Source organism: Triticum urartu, chromosome 6A (genome assembly GCF_056163025.1).
Source record: "Triticum urartu cultivar PI428250 chromosome 6A, HENAU_Tu73, whole genome shotgun sequence".
Classification (NCBI taxonomy): domain Eukaryota; kingdom Viridiplantae; phylum Streptophyta; class Magnoliopsida; order Poales; family Poaceae; genus Triticum; species Triticum urartu.
The window spans coordinates 127,029,287-127,048,812 of NC_141878.1; the positions used below are offsets into that span (position 1 = coordinate 127,029,287).

The window sequence follows — 19,526 nt, forward strand, 5'->3', positions numbered from 1 at the left end:
TAAATTTGATGTCTATGTGTGGGGTGCCTTTGGACTCGGACCTAAGTCTCTCGTAACTAAGCTCAGGCCCATTAACCAGCTCACTTAAATTACTTTTGTTGTCTTACCCCCTAACTGTATGCTTTTAAATAGCCCGTTGGTTACAGTAGGCAGTTTTCATATATAATATTAAAAATGCAATTGTTTCTCTCCATTACGGTAGTATGTCTCGCTGTCTTGCTCCCATTTCTACCTTGTCTGAGAAAAGTAAATAATGGGTTAGAAAATTAAGAGGATTGAAATAGGAGCACGCAATCCGTGCTCTCATTATGGTAGCATGTTTCTCTCCATTTCAAGACCAGGAGCAAGCAACCAATGCATGTCATCGGGCTCTTGGACTTGATAACTTAGGTACAGAGACCATGATAACTTTGCCCTGTGGATAAAAGCTGGTCAAAACATACCACCGATAACTTCTTTTGTAAATATCATGATAATATAGACTCACGGACTTGATAACTTAGGAATAAACACCACGATAACTTTGACCCATGGAATTTTTTTTGTTAAAAACATACTCCGATAACATCTGTATAAATAACAAGGTAATATAGGCTCCTGGACCTGATAACTTAGGTATAAACACCACGATAATTTTGACCCGCCAAAAAAAGTTGTTGAAAACATATCCTGATAACTTTTTGTGTGTAAATAGAATGACAATATAGGCTTCTGGTCCTGATAACTTGGATACAAATACCACGATAACTTTGATCCATGAATTTTTTTTGTTGAAAACATATCACTAATAACTTCTCGTGTAAATAACATGATAATATATGCTTTCGGACATGATAACTTAAGTACAAAAATCACGATAACTTTGACCCATATAAAAAAGTTATTTGCAAACATACTCCGGTAATATCTGTATAAATAACATGGTAATATAGGCTCCCCGGACCTGATAACTTAGGTACAAACACCAAGATAACTTTGACCCGTGAAAAAAAGTTATTGAAAACATACTTTGATAACTTTTTGTGTAAGTAGCATGATGATATAGGCTCCTGGTTCTGATAACTTGAGTACAAACGCCACGGTAAATTTGACCCATAAAGAAAACTTGTTGAAACCTTACTCCGGTAGGATCTGTGTAAATAACATGGTAATATACGCATAGCAGACCTCATAACTTATTTAGCCTAGGCATGATAACTTTTGACTTAGAAAAAAAAAGTATTCAAAACATGTTAACATGGCATCTAGTTTCGAAGGTTTCGCCGCGGCGTAATTTTTTTGTGAAAACAAATTTTTGATCGAATAGGCAGTTTGAGCTACAAAACATTTCGAAATTTCAAAAATAAAGAGAATCTACGAAGACATTAGTTTTTCTGCACTTTTAGTGCATTTGCACGTGGGAGAAAGTTGGAAGAAGTCATTTTTATGCCCGGATTTTGCCTATGTAAACATTATGGTAACTTATGTATCATAGACGTGATAAATTGCATACCCCAGTAACCTAAAAAAAAGTCGTTGAAACACATCAATATAGGATCTAGTTTCGTAGATCTCATCGAGACGATTTTTTTATGTGAAAACAGTTTTTCAATCCGAGCGACGGTTTAAGCTACAAAATATTTTGAATTTTGAGTTTTAATGGAATCTTTTATGACATCATCAATTTTGTTTCTATGTGCATGCATTGGGTTACCGGGCTGAATTCATTTGGTAATATAAAAGCATTTGACGCATCTTGCATGCGGTTTGTTAGCGAGTTTGCATGCCATTGCAAGCTGTGGGATCGTTCGGTATCTATACTTATAATTCGAACGTTTGGAAGATATAACAGTCCTCGCCGCCCCGCTGTCGACTTTGACTGTCCGACGCGGCTAGTGCCAGGGTTGATTTCTGACGCGCGCTTGCAGGTGGAGGTGGACTACGTGCCGGAGAAGGCCGACCTCGACGTCGACGACCCCCTCCTCGGCGTCTTCACGGCCATCCTCGAGAAATTCAGCTTCACGGCCGCCGCTGCCGCCAAGGTATCCGGCTCCTCCTCTCCTCCCGTCCTATCATGTCCTTTTCTTGAAAACATTGCGGGGTTTATGGTAGGGCTTCAGTTGGTTGTTTGAGCCGCGAGGGTTTGATAGTGTCTGGTAACATCAAATCGGTTCTCTGGCTTAACTGGAATTGGGACTGAAACTCACGGGTTGTTTTGTACTTTTGTTGCTGGCAGGGCGAGGGGAACGAGAAGGAAGCATCTAATAATGCCGCAAAGAAGAAGGGGTCCGATGTTGATTATGATGAGCAGGATGCCCAAAAGAAGCACCAGCTGCAGAGGATGAAGATTGCAGAGTTGAAGCAGATATGCGACAAGCCTGATGTTGTTGAGGTGATTTCTCTCTTTTTTTGACGAAAAGACGGCCCTAGAGCCGCATTTCATTGATTAATCAGGAGAGAACAAATACAAAGACTTTAGAGTTAGAGACTAGGTGAAAAGCCTGAAGCTGGCATCCAGAAAAATACAGCGAGCAGCACTCAAGGAGGCTCAAAAAATCTGTCAACCAGGGTAAGCCCGGCAGCCGACCAGCATCGCGCTTCATCCATGATACGTCCCATGAGTTGTGGAACGGAGCACCTATCGCCCGGCAGCCGACCAGCATCGCGCTTCAACCATCGCGTTTTTTGCATCACAATGTAAGACGTTTTTCTCTCTTCAATCACTGTCCACAATGCAATGCCTAAAATTGTTGAGCTGTTATGCTATTGCGCCATCTATGTCAACATTATCTATGGTATGGTTACAGAAGGTGCTTTTCATCTAACATGTGCGTTCTTGGTTGTTTCCCTTGCTAGGTCTGGGATGCTACTGCCGTTGATCCCAAGTTGCTCGTATATCTCAAGTCCTACAGGAATACTGTGCCTGTTCCAAGACACTGGTCCCAGAAACGGAAGTTCTTGCAGGTTTGTGAGTTTTGAACCATCTATTTTTTAGTATGATAATCATGTTTGTGAGTTTTGAATCCTATAATTGGTATGCAGAACATGGTTGCATTCTTCCAAGTCATCTAGAGTGCGGGTTTTGGGGGCATTGTTGTAGGCTTGGTTGCGCAGTTTTGTTCTACCAAACGCTTGTAGTGCCCCCCCTAAGATTTGTTTCACTTGGCCTGATTCCAAAATTTAGCGTGCCCTGCAAAATTTGGCTGTACCAAAGCTTTTGTTGGTGCATAGTGGCAAAACTCAACCATTGGCACGCCTGCTGCTGGTGCCCTTTTTGCTGACGTGGCTAGAGATAGTTAGCTTAATTTAATACTTTATTTCTTTGAGTAACAGGCTTCAGACATTAATATCTTCTAAAATGTTAATCCCATCGGTCATTGCTGGAAATTTAATTATCTTAACATTACTGACATTTGGGAGACGTCTTGATTATGCATTACCAAAAGTTTGGTCTGGCTATTTGGGCAACAAACCAAAACATGCCCAAGTGTCCAAAATGTTTCACCTTTCTTATACAGATGTGTAATTCTTGCAGGGACTGCTGTAACAATCGAGGAGGCTGGAAATGGTGTTGTTCCGCTTGAATGGTTTCTGTAGTGTATATAGGATAGTTGAATCTTATGTGCATACATTTGATGCTTCTTCTGCTGAACAGATAAGGTCCATCTAGATTCTAGAGTCCATGGATTTTGATATTTTGATATTATGTGATCATACTTCTTAAACTGTTATCTTTTTCTTGAAGACTACAAAATTCTGAACTCAAGATAGCATCTGACATTGCCATATTCACCTATTACTCTGTTCAGATTTTAGACTCACACATTATGTTGTTGTTTCAGGGGAAGCGAGGTATTGCAAAACGACCTTTCCAGCTTCCTGACTTCATTGCTGCAACTGGAATTGAAAAAATGAGACAGGTAATTTTGTGGATTTTGTTCCCTCTGTTACCAAAACGACCTGAGCAAGCTGATACTCAGAACTTGCCTGCACACAGAAAGACTAATTGATTTCTAAATGTTTATGCAGGCATACATTAAGAAGGAGAACAGCAAGATGTTGAAACAGAAACAGCACGACCGTACTCAGCCCAAAATGGGCAAGATGGATATGGATTATCAGGTCAATATCTCCACCTGCATATCATAGTACTTTAGTCATGTTGTCAAAGCTGCAAATTCTGAAGCAATTTGTGGGTTTTGTTCCCTCTGTTTTCTTCCATAAAACCATGAAGACATATATTGCTACTTTTGAATGCCTTCTATAGTTTTCTTGTATATATGGACGTGCATTCGTTGCTGTGTTGGTGTATTAGCCCCTCTTTTTACGAAAATCTAAGTCCTCATAGATCCATCAGAGTAACTGTCTAAGTGCCAATCTAATGTTTAGGCAACTTACACAAGTAACAATGCTAGTGTTGGTGTTTATTTGTTATAACTTCTTTTTCTGCGATAATATATTTGATGTAACTTTAATATATAGATCTGTCCTTTTTGGGGGTTCAATATGCTCCTGGTATCAGTTGTACCAAGACTAATGTGTTGGCATTGTTTTGTTCCCACAGGTTTTGCATGACGCATTCTTCAAATATCAAACAAAACCCAATTTGACTAGTCATGGTGATCTATATTATGAAGGGAAAGAGTTTGAGGTACGCACTCTTGAAAATTTACACAGCAACAAGGCAGACAACATCCATGTGTCCATATATGGTTCTGATGCCAAGCTCTAGCATGTGCACATTCAACAGGTGAAGCTTAGGGAAATGAAACCAGGTATGCTGTCCAGGAACCTTAAAGAAGCTCTTGGTATGCCTGATGGTGCCCCGCCCCCATGGCTTAAAAGCATGCAGGTATGTATTCAATCTATTGTTTTCCTGGTTTATTACTAGCAATGCCTTCATCATTAGCCAATTTTGACGCCAATTCGTTTATTTATTTTCAGCTGTATGGTCTTCCACCCTCTTATCCTTGTCTGAAGATCCCAGGTTTAAATGCCCCAGTATCTCCTGGAGACAGTTTTGGTGATGCACCAGGGGAGTGGGGAAAGCCTCCTGTTGACGAGGTATCTTATCTATTAAAATATGTTTATTAGACCATCTAATCATTCCCTAGTTTCTTGCCAACAGCATGGGTACCCACTATATGGAAATGTTTCTGGGTTTCTGCAGAAGGACGAACCTAATTACCATGTAAATTAAGTTAGTTGTATTATGGTTTGTCGTGAGCAGAACTAACATTTACTTACTTCGGTTATCTAGGAAGAACCTCTCGATCGCAGCAAGCACTGGGGAGAATTGGAGGAAGAGGAAGAAGAAGAGGAGGTGGAGCAGGAACCAATGGAGGACGAGGAAATAGAAGAAGACATTCGATCTGTTGACACCATCTCAAGGTATTTTTCTATACTTCTGTTCTTTTTGCTGTCAAGTTATTTTAATTGGCAGTTACCAGTTTTTTTCCATCAATTAAATAGTGCATGACACTTGGTATTTACTTTTCCTCTCTTGCTGTGTGTAACAGTACTCCAGCTGGTGCCGAAACACCTGATGTTATTGACCTTCGGAGGTCGCAGCCTGAGAGGCAGGCAAAAAGGCTATACAAGGTATGTAAACTGTTCCCTGTGTCTGTGACAGTCATTTATAGGCACTGTTTGGCTTGACTAGTCTTTGCTGATAATCATCAATTTGTTGTTTCTTCCCTCTGAAGGTTCTTGAACCGAAAGAAGGACGGATTGCCACTGGGATGCTGTTTGGGTCGACGCACGCGTATCGTTTCTAAAAACAGAAACAGCTGCTGATGTTTCAAATAGATAACTCTGAATTATTACTATGTTTCAAATAGACTTCTGTTGGTATTTTGTTGATCTCGCAAGGCCAGAGAATGCCGCGCAACCAATTTGAAAAGAGCGTGTTGGGTTCGAATGTTGAGGCTCAACTGCTTGTCCAAACAGAGTTTTGTCTTTGTATCCTCTTCTCTCACTGAAATGCTTCAAAGATTTGGTCGCGAGATTTGTAAACCGTCTGTACAGCATAACTACGGGACAGAGTTTAGATGATGATATTCACTCTGGCATGCTTCATATTCCCTTCGCTTCCTGTCTCTGCACCTCTTTGGTTGGGTACACAACCCTTCTTGATTGGGTACACTATTTATCATCACATTTGTTTCGACGAATTTTCATAATAATAATTAATAATATGCCATGCACACTCAAGACTGTCACTTGCTAATACTACCATACGTGCTTTTTTTTTGCTTTTTTTGATGAGGAATCTATCACAGCTGTCTTAGCCTACTATGTATATCCCGTACACTTTTCCTCCCTTACAACAATCTAGTAAAAGACTCTACGTGCTATACTCCGCATATTCTTATGCCAACCAGAAAGGTTCCATAGTTATAGTATTGCTTCTTTTTAGTAAGTCAGCTGCGCGAGCTACGACGACCTAAAAGATTCTTCAGTTTTCCCTTTCTTCAGACTTTCAAGTCAGCCATGCGGCACAGCTATGCTTGATCGGTAGTGTGTGCTAGCACGTTGTGCTCATAGACCAGCAGCATCGCTCTCCCTCTTCTACATAAGATGCCCAAAAAAACAAAGTTCCATGCGAAGCCTAAAAAAATGACTAAGAATTCACACGCCTAACTTTTCCAAGACTCCAGGTCCAGGCATTCTGAAAATAGTTTGTTTTACAGAACTCAGGTGTTCTACGACACAAAAACTGCCATGTGAAGCACAGACTGACTAAGAGCATGCATGACTAAATTTTTCAGGGCCTTCGAATTTCAGAAGAGGTTTTTTCGTTTCTTTTCACCACATCCTCTCAGGAGCACCCGTGTTTTTTTTTCTCTCTCCGCAAGCATCTCATGAAATACGCTCATGAAATAAGAGATCTAAGAATGGACAACAACTTCTCATGAAATACGCTCCTACTGATTAACCAAGACAAACTGTACAGCTGCTATTTCTGTCTCATCTTCCCCGAAATAAAGAATTTTCACCATTCCACTTTACATAAAAGATTACAATGAGTCCGTTTCAGGTTACAGCTTACAACATCAGCAGTATGAAATAACGTTACATGCAGATGCCGCTGGACCGAGTGCACAAGAATGAGGGGGGGAGTGGTGAATCCAACGACCAGCGAACCCTACCTAGAACAGCCAGTGCTTCTTTTTGGTCTTGCGAGTCGGAAGATCTGCAAAGAGCGGATTATAAGAGGACTACAAGGTCACACGAGCCAAGATACGGACTCCGTTCAGAATTTCTAAATGTAAGCACAAAATTATGCTATAGCTGGCAGGTATCATCGATCGAGCAAAATAGTGCTCACCTTCATTGGCATACAAGGAATTATAGTGTACTTCGCACCAGAAACTTAGCCAAAGCTCTGCAGAAGGTGACAGGGAACGATGAGCACCTACTCCCTCCGTTCCAAAATAGATGACTCAACTTTGTATAAAGTTAGTACAAAGTTGAGTCATCTATTTTGGAACAGAGGGAGTAGTATTTAGCTGCTACTAGCAGCAGGCAATATTTTTAGAATGAATGATTGACACAAAAAACAACAAAGTGGTTCAAAATAAATGGGACACAAGTTTGACATGGCACAGAATAAGTCAGCTTTGGGAAAAGCACAATCTCAACTCTAACCTCTTGTAGGAGCGGCATCCCTGGGGACTATCTCGATCAGGCATGTGTCTCTAAACGACGTCAGCAGGCAGATTTTGGCACCAAACTGATTTAACAAATCAAAAGGTATCAGACAATTATAACTGATACATGACGCCTCCTAATATTGAAACAATTGGGTACTGGTAGCTTGGATTTCTGCCATATTCACATAAAGCGGAGCATATTATTTGGAAGAATATCGAAGTGCCATCTGAACTAACAGAGCATGTAACTCCAAAATGAAGCATAAGAAACATGAACCGGTGATGTGTGGTCATCAGGAGAAAAACAAAGTAACTAAATATGAAGAAAAAAATGATGTTGCTTGCCAATTCAGATGCATGAACATCATAGGATGAAAATCACATTTCGTAGTGTACCAAACTCAGCCATAGAAACAATTTTAGCGCAATGAGCAAAGAAGTATAGGCTTATAGCTACAGAAATAAATAAATAATATATTAATAGATTCATATTTTTCAAAGGTTACAAACATGAAAATATCTAGCTCAATCTAGAGGTACTAAATGCTGCAAGAAATAATGCAAAAACGAGATGTAGTCCAAAGGTTTTTACTCATACTACAAAATAAACAGCCATCTTGAAAGTGTTATGTTACCCGGTCTGCAGCCGCTTGTAAGGTCACATGATCTCCCCATTCCCCAGATCTACAATATCATAAATAATATAGCTATGCGTAAGGAGATGACTAACAAACTGAACTTAAAGCATGGCAGCATCTCAAATCAGCTATGTACTGGAAGTCTGGAAGTATAGAACCTTTTCATTTTCTTCAAGTAAACCTTGTAGTCCAATGGTACATAGCCTTCATAGTGTTTCCTGAATTCCTTTAGCTAAAACACAGAGATGTTAGTACAGCATAACCGGTTATCATGAAAATAGATAGTGATAGATGTAACTGAGATTGCAGCCTCCGAATTCACGTAATAAACACATTCTGCTAAGGCAAGAGTATACATCAGATAAAGAGAGGGGGGATGATTTACCTGCTTCACTACTGCCTTCCTCACATGTCTGTGGTAATCAGGATTGCGGAATATCTGATCTGCCAGAGCTCGAAACTGTAGAGAAAACAAGTAAGAAAAAAGGGGAAAGGTTGAAGACACGGTAAAATCTCCACATGGAAGATGAGCTAAAATAACATTTTTTGTGGGAACAAGATATGGAAAATTAACAATACCTAAATGTAGGATTGATTCAAGGTATGTAGCAGAAATATTTTCTTAATATTTGGCTTTATAAGAACAACATACTTATTCTGTGAAACATGTCACGAACTAACCTGGCAATTCCCATCCCCTTCTATCTGATATTCAGCTAAGCCATAAGTGCCCAATCTGCCAAAAAGAAGTTGGTAAACAAACCTAACATAACAGAGAGATGGTGAAAGCAATAACAAAATGCAACCATTATACCTTTCCAATAATGATTCATGGTCTATGGTTGCATTACTAAAATCAGGGATTTTTCCATTAACTCGAGGAGTATGCTGCCAATAAGGAAGGCATCAGTAACTTAATATGAAGGCAAGTACTAGAAAGGTAAGGAACTTGGAGCATACTAATTAGATTAGATATAATAATAATGAATGCGGATAACATTGTTCTATACTAGACTGACCACTGCTACCAATTTCTTTTACTGAATGCTACACAGTAGCGGAGCTAGGGAATGATCTGGGGGAGGGGGGGGGGGGCATCGGCCCCCCAGAAGTTTCATTTCATGGATATATAGTACGCACACTCGTGCTTCATTTCATGGCAAACAAGTCAACGGAGAACAGATTCAAAAGGTAAATTTGAGGGAATCATTCAGAATGTAGCAAAAATAATGACAAACACACATTCAACAACTGATAGATAAGTACCGGGAGTGAATCTAAGTGGGACAGCCGCTTCCCAAGGCTGCGCCCATTGGTCTTTGCTTCCGTTAAAAGTGCACCGACGGTCCCATCATCCTCACTCCCCTGAGTACTGGTGCTAATACTTGAGCAGGAGCTTTTACTAACTTGGTCCTGTTGTTCAGACATGCTATCTCAGAGAGAACATTGAGAATGCAGGGTTCACTGTAAGCTGCACAGAAATGAAAAGAGGGTTTGGTTATAAGTGATTCAAACAGTGAAGAGCTCGCATCTGCACATCGACATGGACAAGAAGCACAGTCACTAAAAAAATTGTGAGTAGTAGCAAAACAAGCTCATGGGCGGCCAAGACACATCCAATGGCTTCTATGTTAGCACTACACAATAGACATCACGATTAACGCGTAGCGTACATACAGTTCCTAAGTTCCCATTTCATGAAGAACAGAGATCTGAGGTGCTAAGCACATAGTGATGGTCTTCAAGAGCACGAATTCCTCGCAAAACTGACAGCCAATGCAGAGTAGGTGTTCACATCACAATCTACTACTAGCACTCAACTAAATCCTGTTCGGCGTGCAGCACAAACAGGGGCAGACCTAGCTTGGGGCACCGGCGTTCAGCCGAGCCCCTGAAATTATTTCAACGCCGGTGCCCCCGAAATTATTTCGAAAATGAACTGCTACTAGGACTCCAAGATCACAAGATTGAAACATGCATACATACACACAGTTCAAATACATAGATGCGTAGTACCATTTTCTAAGAAAAACATACATACAGCTCCTAGGTGCCCATTCCATGAAGAACAGAGATCTCATCCCAGATATCAGTGAACATTTTCGGAAGCAGGAAATCCTGGTAAAGCCTGGCAGCCAATACAGAATCGGTCCTCGCAACACAAGCTGCTACTAGCACTCCACTAAATCCCATTCGCAGCACGCAGCAACCAAATTCGCAACAGAATGGACGAATTGGAGCATCCGTCCCGGGAAGAGCAGAAGTTTCAGATTGCCCATGGCAACGTACCGGAAGGAAACTACTAGTAGGAACAAGAACAGAGGCAGGTAGGGGCTCGTTACCGACAGCGGGAACCGGTCTGACCCCGGATGGATCTCGGCGCGACGCCAGCCGAGTAGAGCGGAGGAGGAGGACGGCCGACGGCTACTGAGGGGGGAAGTTCGTTCGAGGTGGCGTGCTTCGGTGGTGGGAGCGCGCGGTGGCGTGTTCGCCGGAGGGAGGTGGGATGGTGGTGGCGTGGGGATTTGAGAGAAGCGGGGGAAGCCAACCGCCGGGGAGGGGAAGAGGAGCAAGAAAGAAGGGAACAGCGAGTGCTCGAGCTCGAGAACGGAAGGGGCATTCTTGTCATTTATTTTTATTTTTATTTTGTCGTGAATGGCGAGGCAGAGCATTTGTCGGGACAATTCTACAGTCTCAGAAAACTGCTTGTTTCTCTGGAAACGCCGGTACAGATATAGGCGCAGCGTAAGATACATTTGTCATTCTTATAAGAGGCCGCGTTTCCATCGACAATGAAACGACTTCTTTAATAGTACTTCATCTGTAAACTAATATAAAAACATTTAGATCACTACTTTAGTACTCTAAACACTCTTATACTTATTTATGGAGGGAGTATAACGTAAAATTCACAACTGGATCATATCTTTAGAGAATCAGTCCTGCCAACGGGACAGTGGATGTGGATGTAACATACTTTGATACACAATAAGAGCGTTCAAAAAATCACCCGCAAAAAAAATAACAGCGTTCAAAGACTATGGAAACAAATTTTAATTCTTACTTTTCTAAAATAAAAACAAATTGGACTCTTATTCTTTTGAAGAAAGAGCGTAGAGGAAACCATCCGCGCCATTTCTCTTTCAAAGTAAATAAAAGGGTCTCAACAAGTTTGTTAGACCTTGTGCGATGCAAGATCCTTAAAGAAAATAAATCGGTTTTTTCTTAAACATCGATACTTATTTGTAGAGAATAGATGCTTAATTAGACACCTCTTCTATAGAGATATGCAATGATGCTTAAGAAAAACTTGATTTATTCCACAAAGCATCTTATATTGTACAGGGCCTTAGTGTGATATATATAGCTTGTAAAACCATTCAACCGCCACGGTTGAAAAACCGTAGATGAAGTGGCATGGTCCATCGTAGTTTTGGCGCCTGCAATCCTTCCACCCACACGGCCGTGTACGCATTTGTACTCTTGTACGCATCATGTGTAGTCCATGTGATGGACGGCATCATGCAGTCATGCTGCAGCTTGCAGCCGGTATTCTAGCAAGTACCACAGAGCTACTAGATGTCTAGATCTGATGGTAGTTTCTGAATGAGATTCAGAAGGAAAACAACTATTCAATCTTCTCCAAAGTCAAATAACGACTAGTCAAAAGAAACAGCGGTACGCTCGCAGGAGAGGATACCAATTTCAAAAGAGCAGATCTCAGTGAAGTCCATACGGCTTCTTCCCACATGTTCAACAGTTTCAATCCAAGAAGAACATGGTTCAGAGTTATTGTTTTTAGCGGTATAATCATGCTTTGGAGTAGGTTGCCCTCGAAAAGTAAGCTGTTATTATTGAGTAATGTAAACGAACATGGCTTCCCGCCAAAAAATATATAAAATGGCTAAACCATGACAAAGCGATGGATCATTCACCCTTTTCTTCTCTACAGTAAAAAAATAGGAGCAAAGCGAATCATAATCAGGGAGACAGAGAGTGCTAAACTTCACATGGTATGGCACTAAACAGAATCTTAATCATCGTTCCCGCGAATTCTCGGAGGAAGGACACTTGCTAATTATCAATAGCCAAGGGTGTATCATCAGACACCTCTGATACAATATTCTGCTCTTCAAAGGCAACCACCCATCTGTTGACCAACCCATATGAGATGCTGATGTGAGCTAAGAATAGAGAGGTTGAAAAAAAAATACCAAATACGATTACTAAGGGTTCAAAGCAAAATAATTCACTTGATCACTATGTACCACTTTTTTCTTTCTTATATACGCACAATTTGTATCTGTACAACTCAGGTTTGCTCAGCAAGTGCAGAAAATGAGCAATACGTTTTCTACACATTACATTTGCAGAGGGATTGACCAGAAGCACGAGCAGGTTCTAGCTCAGAGTTTCTTTGATACAAAAGTGTACGGTACCAAAAGATTTCAATTAGAGCGGTGATTGGCCTGCAGCATTGGCAAAGAACGACAGTTATGTGTGCTGCCTTATGCTGATTAGCTCGATGTCGAAGATGACAGTGCCAAGGGTTGAACCCTCGCCATTTGCGAGGCGCGTCGGATTGAATATAGTAGTAAATAATCTCTGCCGATCAAAGAACTGCACATGAAACAACAGGAAGATTTAGAACCTCCGCGGTGTCTTGTCAAATACATATGCAAGACTCAAGTGGGGATTTTCTTATTCTAAACATCCATATGCATGAGTTGTTAAAACACTAACACATCTCTGAATGCATGGTGTGTGCAACAGAAAGGAACAAGTTGGAAGCTAGGAGTTGCTTATGGTGGAGAAACTCCAGGTGATCATGAACGAAATGATATAACAGATGAAGAATTCTAGGGTCTGGATAGCACGGAAGTTACATTAGGAGGAATTGGTTCCTGTGATGTGTTTTGGTATCCCTGTGTTGGCGGAATGACAACACGGCGAAGACCACCGACTCTCATGGACTTCACTGCTGCTTCAATACCAGGTATAACCTGCAGGGCTCATGCATTAAATTATGGCAAGACTATCAGCATGAAAAAGAATCTACAGATGAAATTCCGAAGAAATGTATTGAGAGGAACATCAGATACAAGAAAGATATCCATCCAGATTATGGCGAACCTCATTATGGCAAGATTACAATGGTATTATTCACTGGGAACATCCAGAGCCATAACAAGATAAACTTGTTTTAAGGCACATTCAACCGTTCTGAAGCTAATTTTCAGTTAGTCTGCGATGACTATGCACCACAAAATAGCAAGCGCAGCTGCTATCATAAAATCAAACATGTGCACAGCAGTGCACAGTGTACTCTCTCATCCTTATTATTTAACCACCGGAACTCCGCGCCATGACTTAGGCATGCTTGTAAGCAAATACTATGGTTAAAAAAAAGGAAATACAAAGCTCATTAGCTACTAGTCCCTCCGTTCCGAATTACTTGTCGCAGGTATGGATGTATCTAGATGTATTTTAGTTCTAGATACATCCATTTCTGCGATGAGTAATTTGGAACCGAGGGAGTAAAATAAAAAACTCTAGTATGCTGTAGCCCCAACCTTTCACCAAAAAGCTCAAATAATATAGTGTAGTATCAGCAGCATAAGATGTGCTCACTTATTTCTGCAAAGAGTTTTAACGAAATTCTTGTCTCACCTTTCCAGACCCGATGGTAAAGACAAAAGGTATCGGATCACCGGTCGCGTCCTTGTGATCATAGGTTGAGTCGAAGCGCCAGCCTTGCTTCGCAGCCAGCCTTCCATAGTAGTGGATTGCAACCTTGAGCCATAAGAACATTTTTGGAAAAAACAGGGAAACCATAAGAACATATTTTGTACCTACTAAAAATTAACATCATTCCAGCCTTTTTTTTTACTAGAATGATGTTAAGAAATCCCTGCACTACTATGCATACCATCATCTATAATAAGAAGAAAACCATAGTCTTGTCTGTATCATGGCCAAGTATGGGCAGTGGAGCAGTAAACTAGAGCAATATTTGGTTTTGAAGGTGTAAACTTGGTTAATGGGGACAAGTAAGAAAGGGTGCTGCTAATAAGCACAAACTGTGCAGAAAGGCACCGCTTGTACCTGGTCTCCGTCGACTGGGACCTCGCCGGAACCCTCCCGCAGCTCTAGGGCCTTCACGCCGCCGGAGCTAGGGATCTCGGTGAATCGAGAGGCCGCGGCGGAGGCGGCAGCCGTGGGGAGTGCGGATGCGGCGGAGGCTAGGAGGAGGTGCCTTCTAGTGGCCGTCAGAGGTGGTACTGTAGCTAGGGTCACGGGTTTTGTTTTCGCCGGAGGCGGCGGCATGGCGCCGGCCACCGCGGAGACGGAAGGGATGACCATGGACGCCGCTACTGTTCCTATTGTTTCCTCTTTCTTTTTCTCTTTTCTTTGCTTTTGGATTAGCTTTGAATTTCAACCTCTTTTCCGATTTTCCAAAGCGCTGAATTTTATTTACTTAGAAGGAAGATGAGAAAAAAACATCTGATGAAATTATGCCTTTAGATATTGGGGTCTTGTTTTTGGAGTTCGGAAAAATTCAGAGAGGGGTTTAAATGTTCACTTAAATGAATTGCATTATTTATGGATGGATGAATGGTGAATGTAAGGTAATTCGGGACCTTGCTCAATGCTGAGTGTTTGAAGTAAATTTAGACAACTCTATAATAAAAGAATAAAATTAGTGTACGAAGCATAGTGTCATCAATGTAAGAATTTGGTGTTATTCATTTACCATGAATTAAGAGTGCGAAAGTTTTCAACATGAATTTTTATACACATTTTTCGCTAATAAAAACTGGTTACACATTTGTTCTCTGTGTTTGGAACCACAACATTAGTATATGGGTATGTTTCAAATGAAAAAAGTGATTATACTCTTTTTCAGAAATATTGCTGGCACTCTTATCTGCTATATACGTGAACATGTATGTGCTGAAAACATGTGGTATAACTTTACTGAAACTTCAATGCTTTAAACACTTTAGTTCACAAAAATTTTGGTCATGAAAACTATGTGAATGCTGAGTGTATGTTCAGAATCTACAACATCAAGACAAAATGTTTTAGAAAACCATGACTACTATGATGAAAGGTTAAAAAAGCACAATTGACGGGGTTAAGAGGAACAAAGAATAAAACTAGTGTACGAAACATAGTGTGTTCACAATCATTAGGACGTAATCAATGTAAGAACTTGGTGTTATTCATTTACCGCAAAATAAGGGCGGGAAAGTTTCCAACATATATTTTGTAGGTACTGTTCGCTTACAAAAAACTGGTTACGTCTTTGTTCTCTTTGTTTGGAATCATATGTCAGTTACATGTGCATGTTTCAAAAAAAAGTGATCATTCTCTTTTTCTGTAGACTCAAAAAAGTGGTTATCCTCTTTTTCGTAAACATAGCTTGCACTTTTATCTCGTTTATACATGAGCATATATGTGTTGAAAACATGTGGTGTAACACCGAGACTTCAATGCTCTAAACACTTTAGTATACACCAAAAGGTATACCTTTCATCATGAAAACTATGTAAATGTTGAGTGTATATTAAGAACCTACAATATCTGGACAAAATGTTTTAGAAAACCACGACAATTAGGATGAAAGTAAAAAAACAATTGTTGGGGCTAAAAGGTACTTCCCAACCAAATCGCATGAACTGAGCTCAACTGATAGCGAATCAATGCACATATGTTGTACCTAGGAGCCTGTGTTTTGTTTCTGAGGGAGGTTGTGTCACAACGCTAGCCACCGCTGAGGGGAAGTGCTAACCATGAATGTCCTTATTGTTCCTATAGTTTTGCCTTTGCTTTGGATTATCTTTGACTTCTAGCCTCCTTTTCAATGTCCAAGGCATTGAATTTGTATTTGCTCAGAAGGAAAATGAGAGAAAAGAAGAAGAAGAAGAAGAAGGAAAGACAATGCACCAATGAAATTATGCCCTCGGATATCGGATTACTGTTTTTTGGATATTAGAATTGACAAATGGGGGGAGGGGTACAATTCAGATGATTGCTTAATATTGAGTGCTTGAAGCAAAGTTGAAATGACTCCATAATAAAATAATAAAACCCATGTACGAAATTTAGTGTGTTCGACAAATGGGGGGAGGGGTAAAATTCAGATGATTGCTTAATATTAAGTGCTTGAAGTAAAGTTGAAATGACTCCATAATAAAATAATAAAACCCATGTATGAAATTTAGTGTGTTCGAAGTTATTAGGACGTAACCAATCTAAGAGTACTTGCATTACTTACCGTGAAATAGGAGTGAGTGGTCTTTCAGCATATTTTTTCACTAACTAAAGTATGGACTCTTTTGGCATTCTCTTTGTTTAGAGATACACGTTGTCATATGTGAATTTGTTAAAAAAATGTTTACGTCTTTTTTAATAGAGAAAATTAGCCTCTCACATAAAGAACCTTTAAATAGTGAAACAACATGTAAAGGATGAGTGTATGACACAATATCAGGATCAAGTTTTATAAAATCGCCACTATTTAGGATAAAAGTTTGAGAAAGCCACAATGATGGGGCTAAGGCTAACAAGATAGAGTATGCTCGCGATCTTACTCCATCTAGTCATACAGAGACTCAGACAAGGTTGAACCCGACTGAATCTGATTCTACCTAGCGTTCAACCCTCACTGACCCCTGTTGCCTACTCCCGCTTCACCAAACTCACACCTCGCAACTCGTAGTTGACTCTTTCCTCGCCACCACAACCAATAATCACCTCTTGGCTAGTGGTCCACATCCCTGATATTGGCACAATCTGCATTGAAATCGGATCCAGGACGCCATCTTTTAAGGTGTTGTATTATCACTAACTGTGTGGTATGATCATTAATGTGCTTCGTGGAGTCTCCACTAACAAGCGCTTCAATGTGCATGGCCTCTAGCCAAGGAGCAACGAGTTCCTCCCTCTCATGGTCAAGGTCATGTCAAAGAAACTGCTAGTCATGGAGAACATACCAACGGAGAACACCCCGCCGCCATTACCATGCATGTACTGGTGAGAAACCGAGGTGAGCTTTTCTTAGTTTTACACCACACTCGCATGTCGGTTTTGGTGCACTCTCGCCAACTGTAATAGAGCCGAGTGTTATGCTCGTGCTAGGGCTTATGCCAGTCATGACCCAACTCCTAGGTTGCACTCTCGATGCTCAAGCTTGTGGACAATACTAGCACAACCTTATTCGTTGACGCAATCGACTATGCCATCGTGCTTGCTCTTTTCGACACATGCACTGACAAGTGGGATACTGACGAGTCCAATATTTACATTATTTTTACCTCATTTTGTGCTTCAGTAGTTGATGACCCACAAGTATAGGGGATCTATTGTAGTCCTTTCGATAAGTAAGAGTGTCGAACCCAACGAGGAGCAGAAGGAAATGATAAGCGGTTTTCAGCAAGGTATTCTCTGCAAGCACTAAAATTATAGGTAATAGGTAGTTTTGTGATAACATAATTTGTAACGACCAACAAGTAACAAAAGTAAATAAAGTGCAGCAAGGTGGCCCAATCCTTTTTGTAGCAAAGGACAAGTCTGGACAAACTCTTATATAGAAGAAAGCGCTCCTGAGGACACACGGGAATATCGTCAAGCTAGTTTTCATCACGTTCATATGATTCGCGTTCGGTACTTTGATAATTTAATATGTGGGTGGACCGGTGCTTGGGTGTTGTCCTTACTTGGACAAGCATCCCACTTATGATTAACCCCCATTGCAAGCATCTGCAACTACAACAGAAGTATTAAGGTAAACCTAACCATAGCATGAAACATGTGGATCCAAATCAGCCCCTTATGAAGCAACGCATATACTAGGGTTTAAGCTTCTGTCACTCTAGCAACCCATCATCTACGTATTACTTACCAATGCCTTCCTCTAGGCCCAAATAATGGTGAAGTGTCATGTAGTCGACGTTCACATAACACCACTAGAGGAGAGACAACATACATCTCATCAAAATATCGAACGAATACCAAATTCACATGACTACTAATAGCAAGACTTCTCTCATGTCTTCAGGAACAAACGTAACTACTCACAAAGCATATTCATGTTCATAATCAGAGGGGTATTAATATGCATATAGGATCTGAACATATGATCTTCCACCAAATAAACCGACTAGCATCAACTACAAGGAGTAATCAACACTACTAGCAACCTACAGGTACCAATCCCAGACTTAGAGACAAGAATTGGATACAAGAGATGAACTAGGGTTTTAGAGGAGATGGTGTTGGTGAAGATGTTGATGGAGATTGGCCCCCTCCCAATGAGAGGAGCATTGGTGATGACGATAGCGATGATTTCCCCCTCCTGGAGGGAAGCTTCTGCGGGGAGCCCTAGATTGGTTCCGCCAAGGTTCCACCTCGTGGCGGCAGAGTCTCGTCCCGAAAGCTTGCTTATGATTTTTCCTCAACGAAAAACTCCATATAGCAGAAGATGGGCATCGGAGGGCCACCAGGGGGCCCACGAGGCAGGGGGGCGCGCCCCCACCCTCGTGGCTGGTGAGTGGCCCCCCTATGGTACTTCTTGCGCTCAGTATTTTTTATATATTCTGAAAATAGCTTCCGTGAAGTTTCAGGACTTTTGGAGCTGTGCAGAATAGGTCTCTAATATTTGCTCCTTTTCCAGCCCAGAATCCCAGCTGCCGGCATTCTCCCTCTTTATGTAAACCTTGTAAAATAAGAGAGAATAGGCATAAGTATTGTGACATAATGTGTAATAACAGCCCATAATGCAATAAATATTGATATAAAAGCATGATGCAAAATGGACGTATCGGTAGTAGGCTTTGCCAGATTTACTATGTTCGCGCAACTCTTTTTGCCTGTTTCTGCCAAGATGCCACTTACGGAAGTGTTTGGGAGTTTTGAGGAATGAATGTCAAAATAAGCGACAGAGGCGGCGGCCATGGGGAGTGCGGATGCGGCGGAAGCCAAGAGGAGGCGCCTTCTTGTGGCCGGGAGAGGTGGTATTGTAGCTAGGGTCCCGCTGAAAGGATCGAGATGGACCTAGAGGGGGGATGAATAGGTACAACTACAAATTTTAATTATTACTTAGCAATTTTAGGCAATAATGCGGAATATGAAATTAAGCCTAACAATCGCAAGTGTGATGCTAAGAGCTAAGCAAGGTAAACTAGAAACACAAGTATGTAAGTAAGCAAGCACAACATGATATAAGTAAGTGCTAAGAGACAAGTAACCA

At 41.0% G+C, this 19,526-nt stretch overlaps 3 protein-coding genes across 5 annotated transcripts; 1 reads left to right on the top strand and 2 right to left on the bottom strand.

Annotated features, from left to right (window-relative positions):
- Window positions 1-1,739: 1,739 nt before the first annotated feature.
- LOC125516650 (uncharacterized) lies at window positions 1,740-6,083 on the top strand. The gene is made up of 11 exons (XM_087529977.1): window positions 1,740-2,021; window positions 2,216-2,371; window positions 2,836-2,943; window positions 3,822-3,899; window positions 4,009-4,101; window positions 4,544-4,630; window positions 4,730-4,831; window positions 4,924-5,043; window positions 5,240-5,370; window positions 5,499-5,580; window positions 5,685-6,083. The coding sequence occupies exons 1-11, from the start codon at window positions 1,740-1,742 to the stop codon at window positions 5,754-5,756; spliced, it is 1,311 nt and encodes a 436-aa protein (XP_087386103.1). The 3' UTR covers window positions 5,757-6,083.
- Window positions 6,084-6,912: 829 nt separating this feature from the next.
- LOC125513797 (OVARIAN TUMOR DOMAIN-containing deubiquitinating enzyme 11) lies at window positions 6,913-10,893 on the bottom strand. 3 transcript variants are annotated; one of them, XM_087526976.1, is made up of 10 exons: window positions 10,619-10,892; window positions 9,539-9,743; window positions 9,087-9,160; window positions 8,954-9,008; window positions 8,658-8,732; window positions 8,431-8,504; window positions 8,270-8,318; window positions 7,630-7,714; window positions 7,310-7,366; window positions 6,913-7,174 (listed from the first exon to the last, which is right to left on the bottom strand). In XM_087526976.1, exons 2-10 carry the CDS (start codon window positions 9,698-9,700, stop codon window positions 7,131-7,133), a joined length of 675 nt encoding a protein of 224 aa, XP_087383102.1. In that variant the 5' UTR covers window positions 9,701-9,743; window positions 10,619-10,892; the 3' UTR covers window positions 6,913-7,130. The 3 variants fall into 3 exon arrangements, with proteins under 3 accessions (XP_087383102.1, XP_087383101.1, XP_087383103.1); XM_087526975.1 differs by having other exon boundaries at window positions 10,615-10,891; XM_087526977.1 differs by lacking the exons at window positions 6,913-7,174; window positions 7,310-7,366 and having other exon boundaries at window positions 7,707-7,806; window positions 10,615-10,893.
- Window positions 10,894-12,505: 1,612 nt separating this feature from the next.
- On the bottom strand, window positions 12,506-14,693 carry LOC147964439 (FKBP-like peptidyl-prolyl cis-trans isomerase family protein). Its single transcript, XM_087526978.1, has 4 exons — window positions 14,378-14,693; window positions 13,943-14,065; window positions 13,159-13,275; window positions 12,506-12,892 (listed from the first exon to the last, which is right to left on the bottom strand). Exons 1-4 carry the CDS (start codon window positions 14,633-14,635, stop codon window positions 12,767-12,769), a joined length of 624 nt encoding a protein of 207 aa, XP_087383104.1. The 5' UTR covers window positions 14,636-14,693; the 3' UTR covers window positions 12,506-12,766.
- Window positions 14,694-19,526: the final 4,833 nt, after the last annotated feature.

Bases quoted from the DNA above. Each gene is read 5' to 3' on its own strand.
- LOC125516650 (XM_087529977.1), top strand. From the start codon at position 1,740: ATGCGGTTTGTTAGCGAGTTTGCATGCCATTGCAAGCTGTGGGATCGT. The intron at 2,372-2,835 runs GTGATTTCTCTC...TTCCCTTGCTAG, and splicing joins ACAAGCCTGATGTTGTTGAG to GTCTGGGATGCTACTGCCGT. The intron at 3,900-4,008 runs GTAATTTTGTGG...ATGTTTATGCAG, and splicing joins GAATTGAAAAAATGAGACAG to GCATACATTAAGAAGGAGAA.
- LOC125513797 (XM_087526976.1), bottom strand. From the start codon at position 9,700: ATGTCTGAACAACAGGACCAAGTTAGTAAAAGCTCCTGCTCAAGTATT. The intron at 9,009-9,086 runs GTATAATGGTTG...TCTTTTTGGCAG, and splicing joins CATGAATCATTATTGGAAAG to ATTGGGCACTTATGGCTTAG. The intron at 8,733-8,953 runs GTTAGTTCGTGA...TTTTCTCTACAG, and splicing joins AAGGGGATGGGAATTGCCAG to TTTCGAGCTCTGGCAGATCA.
- LOC147964439 (XM_087526978.1), bottom strand. From the start codon at position 14,635: ATGGTCATCCCTTCCGTCTCCGCGGTGGCCGGCGCCATGCCGCCGCCT. The intron at 14,066-14,377 runs GTACAAGCGGTG...TTATGGCTCAAG, and splicing joins TCCCAGTCGACGGAGACCAG to GTTGCAATCCACTACTATGG. The intron at 13,276-13,942 runs GTGAGACAAGAA...TGAGCCCTGCAG, and splicing joins TTACCATCGGGTCTGGAAAG to GTTATACCTGGTATTGAAGC.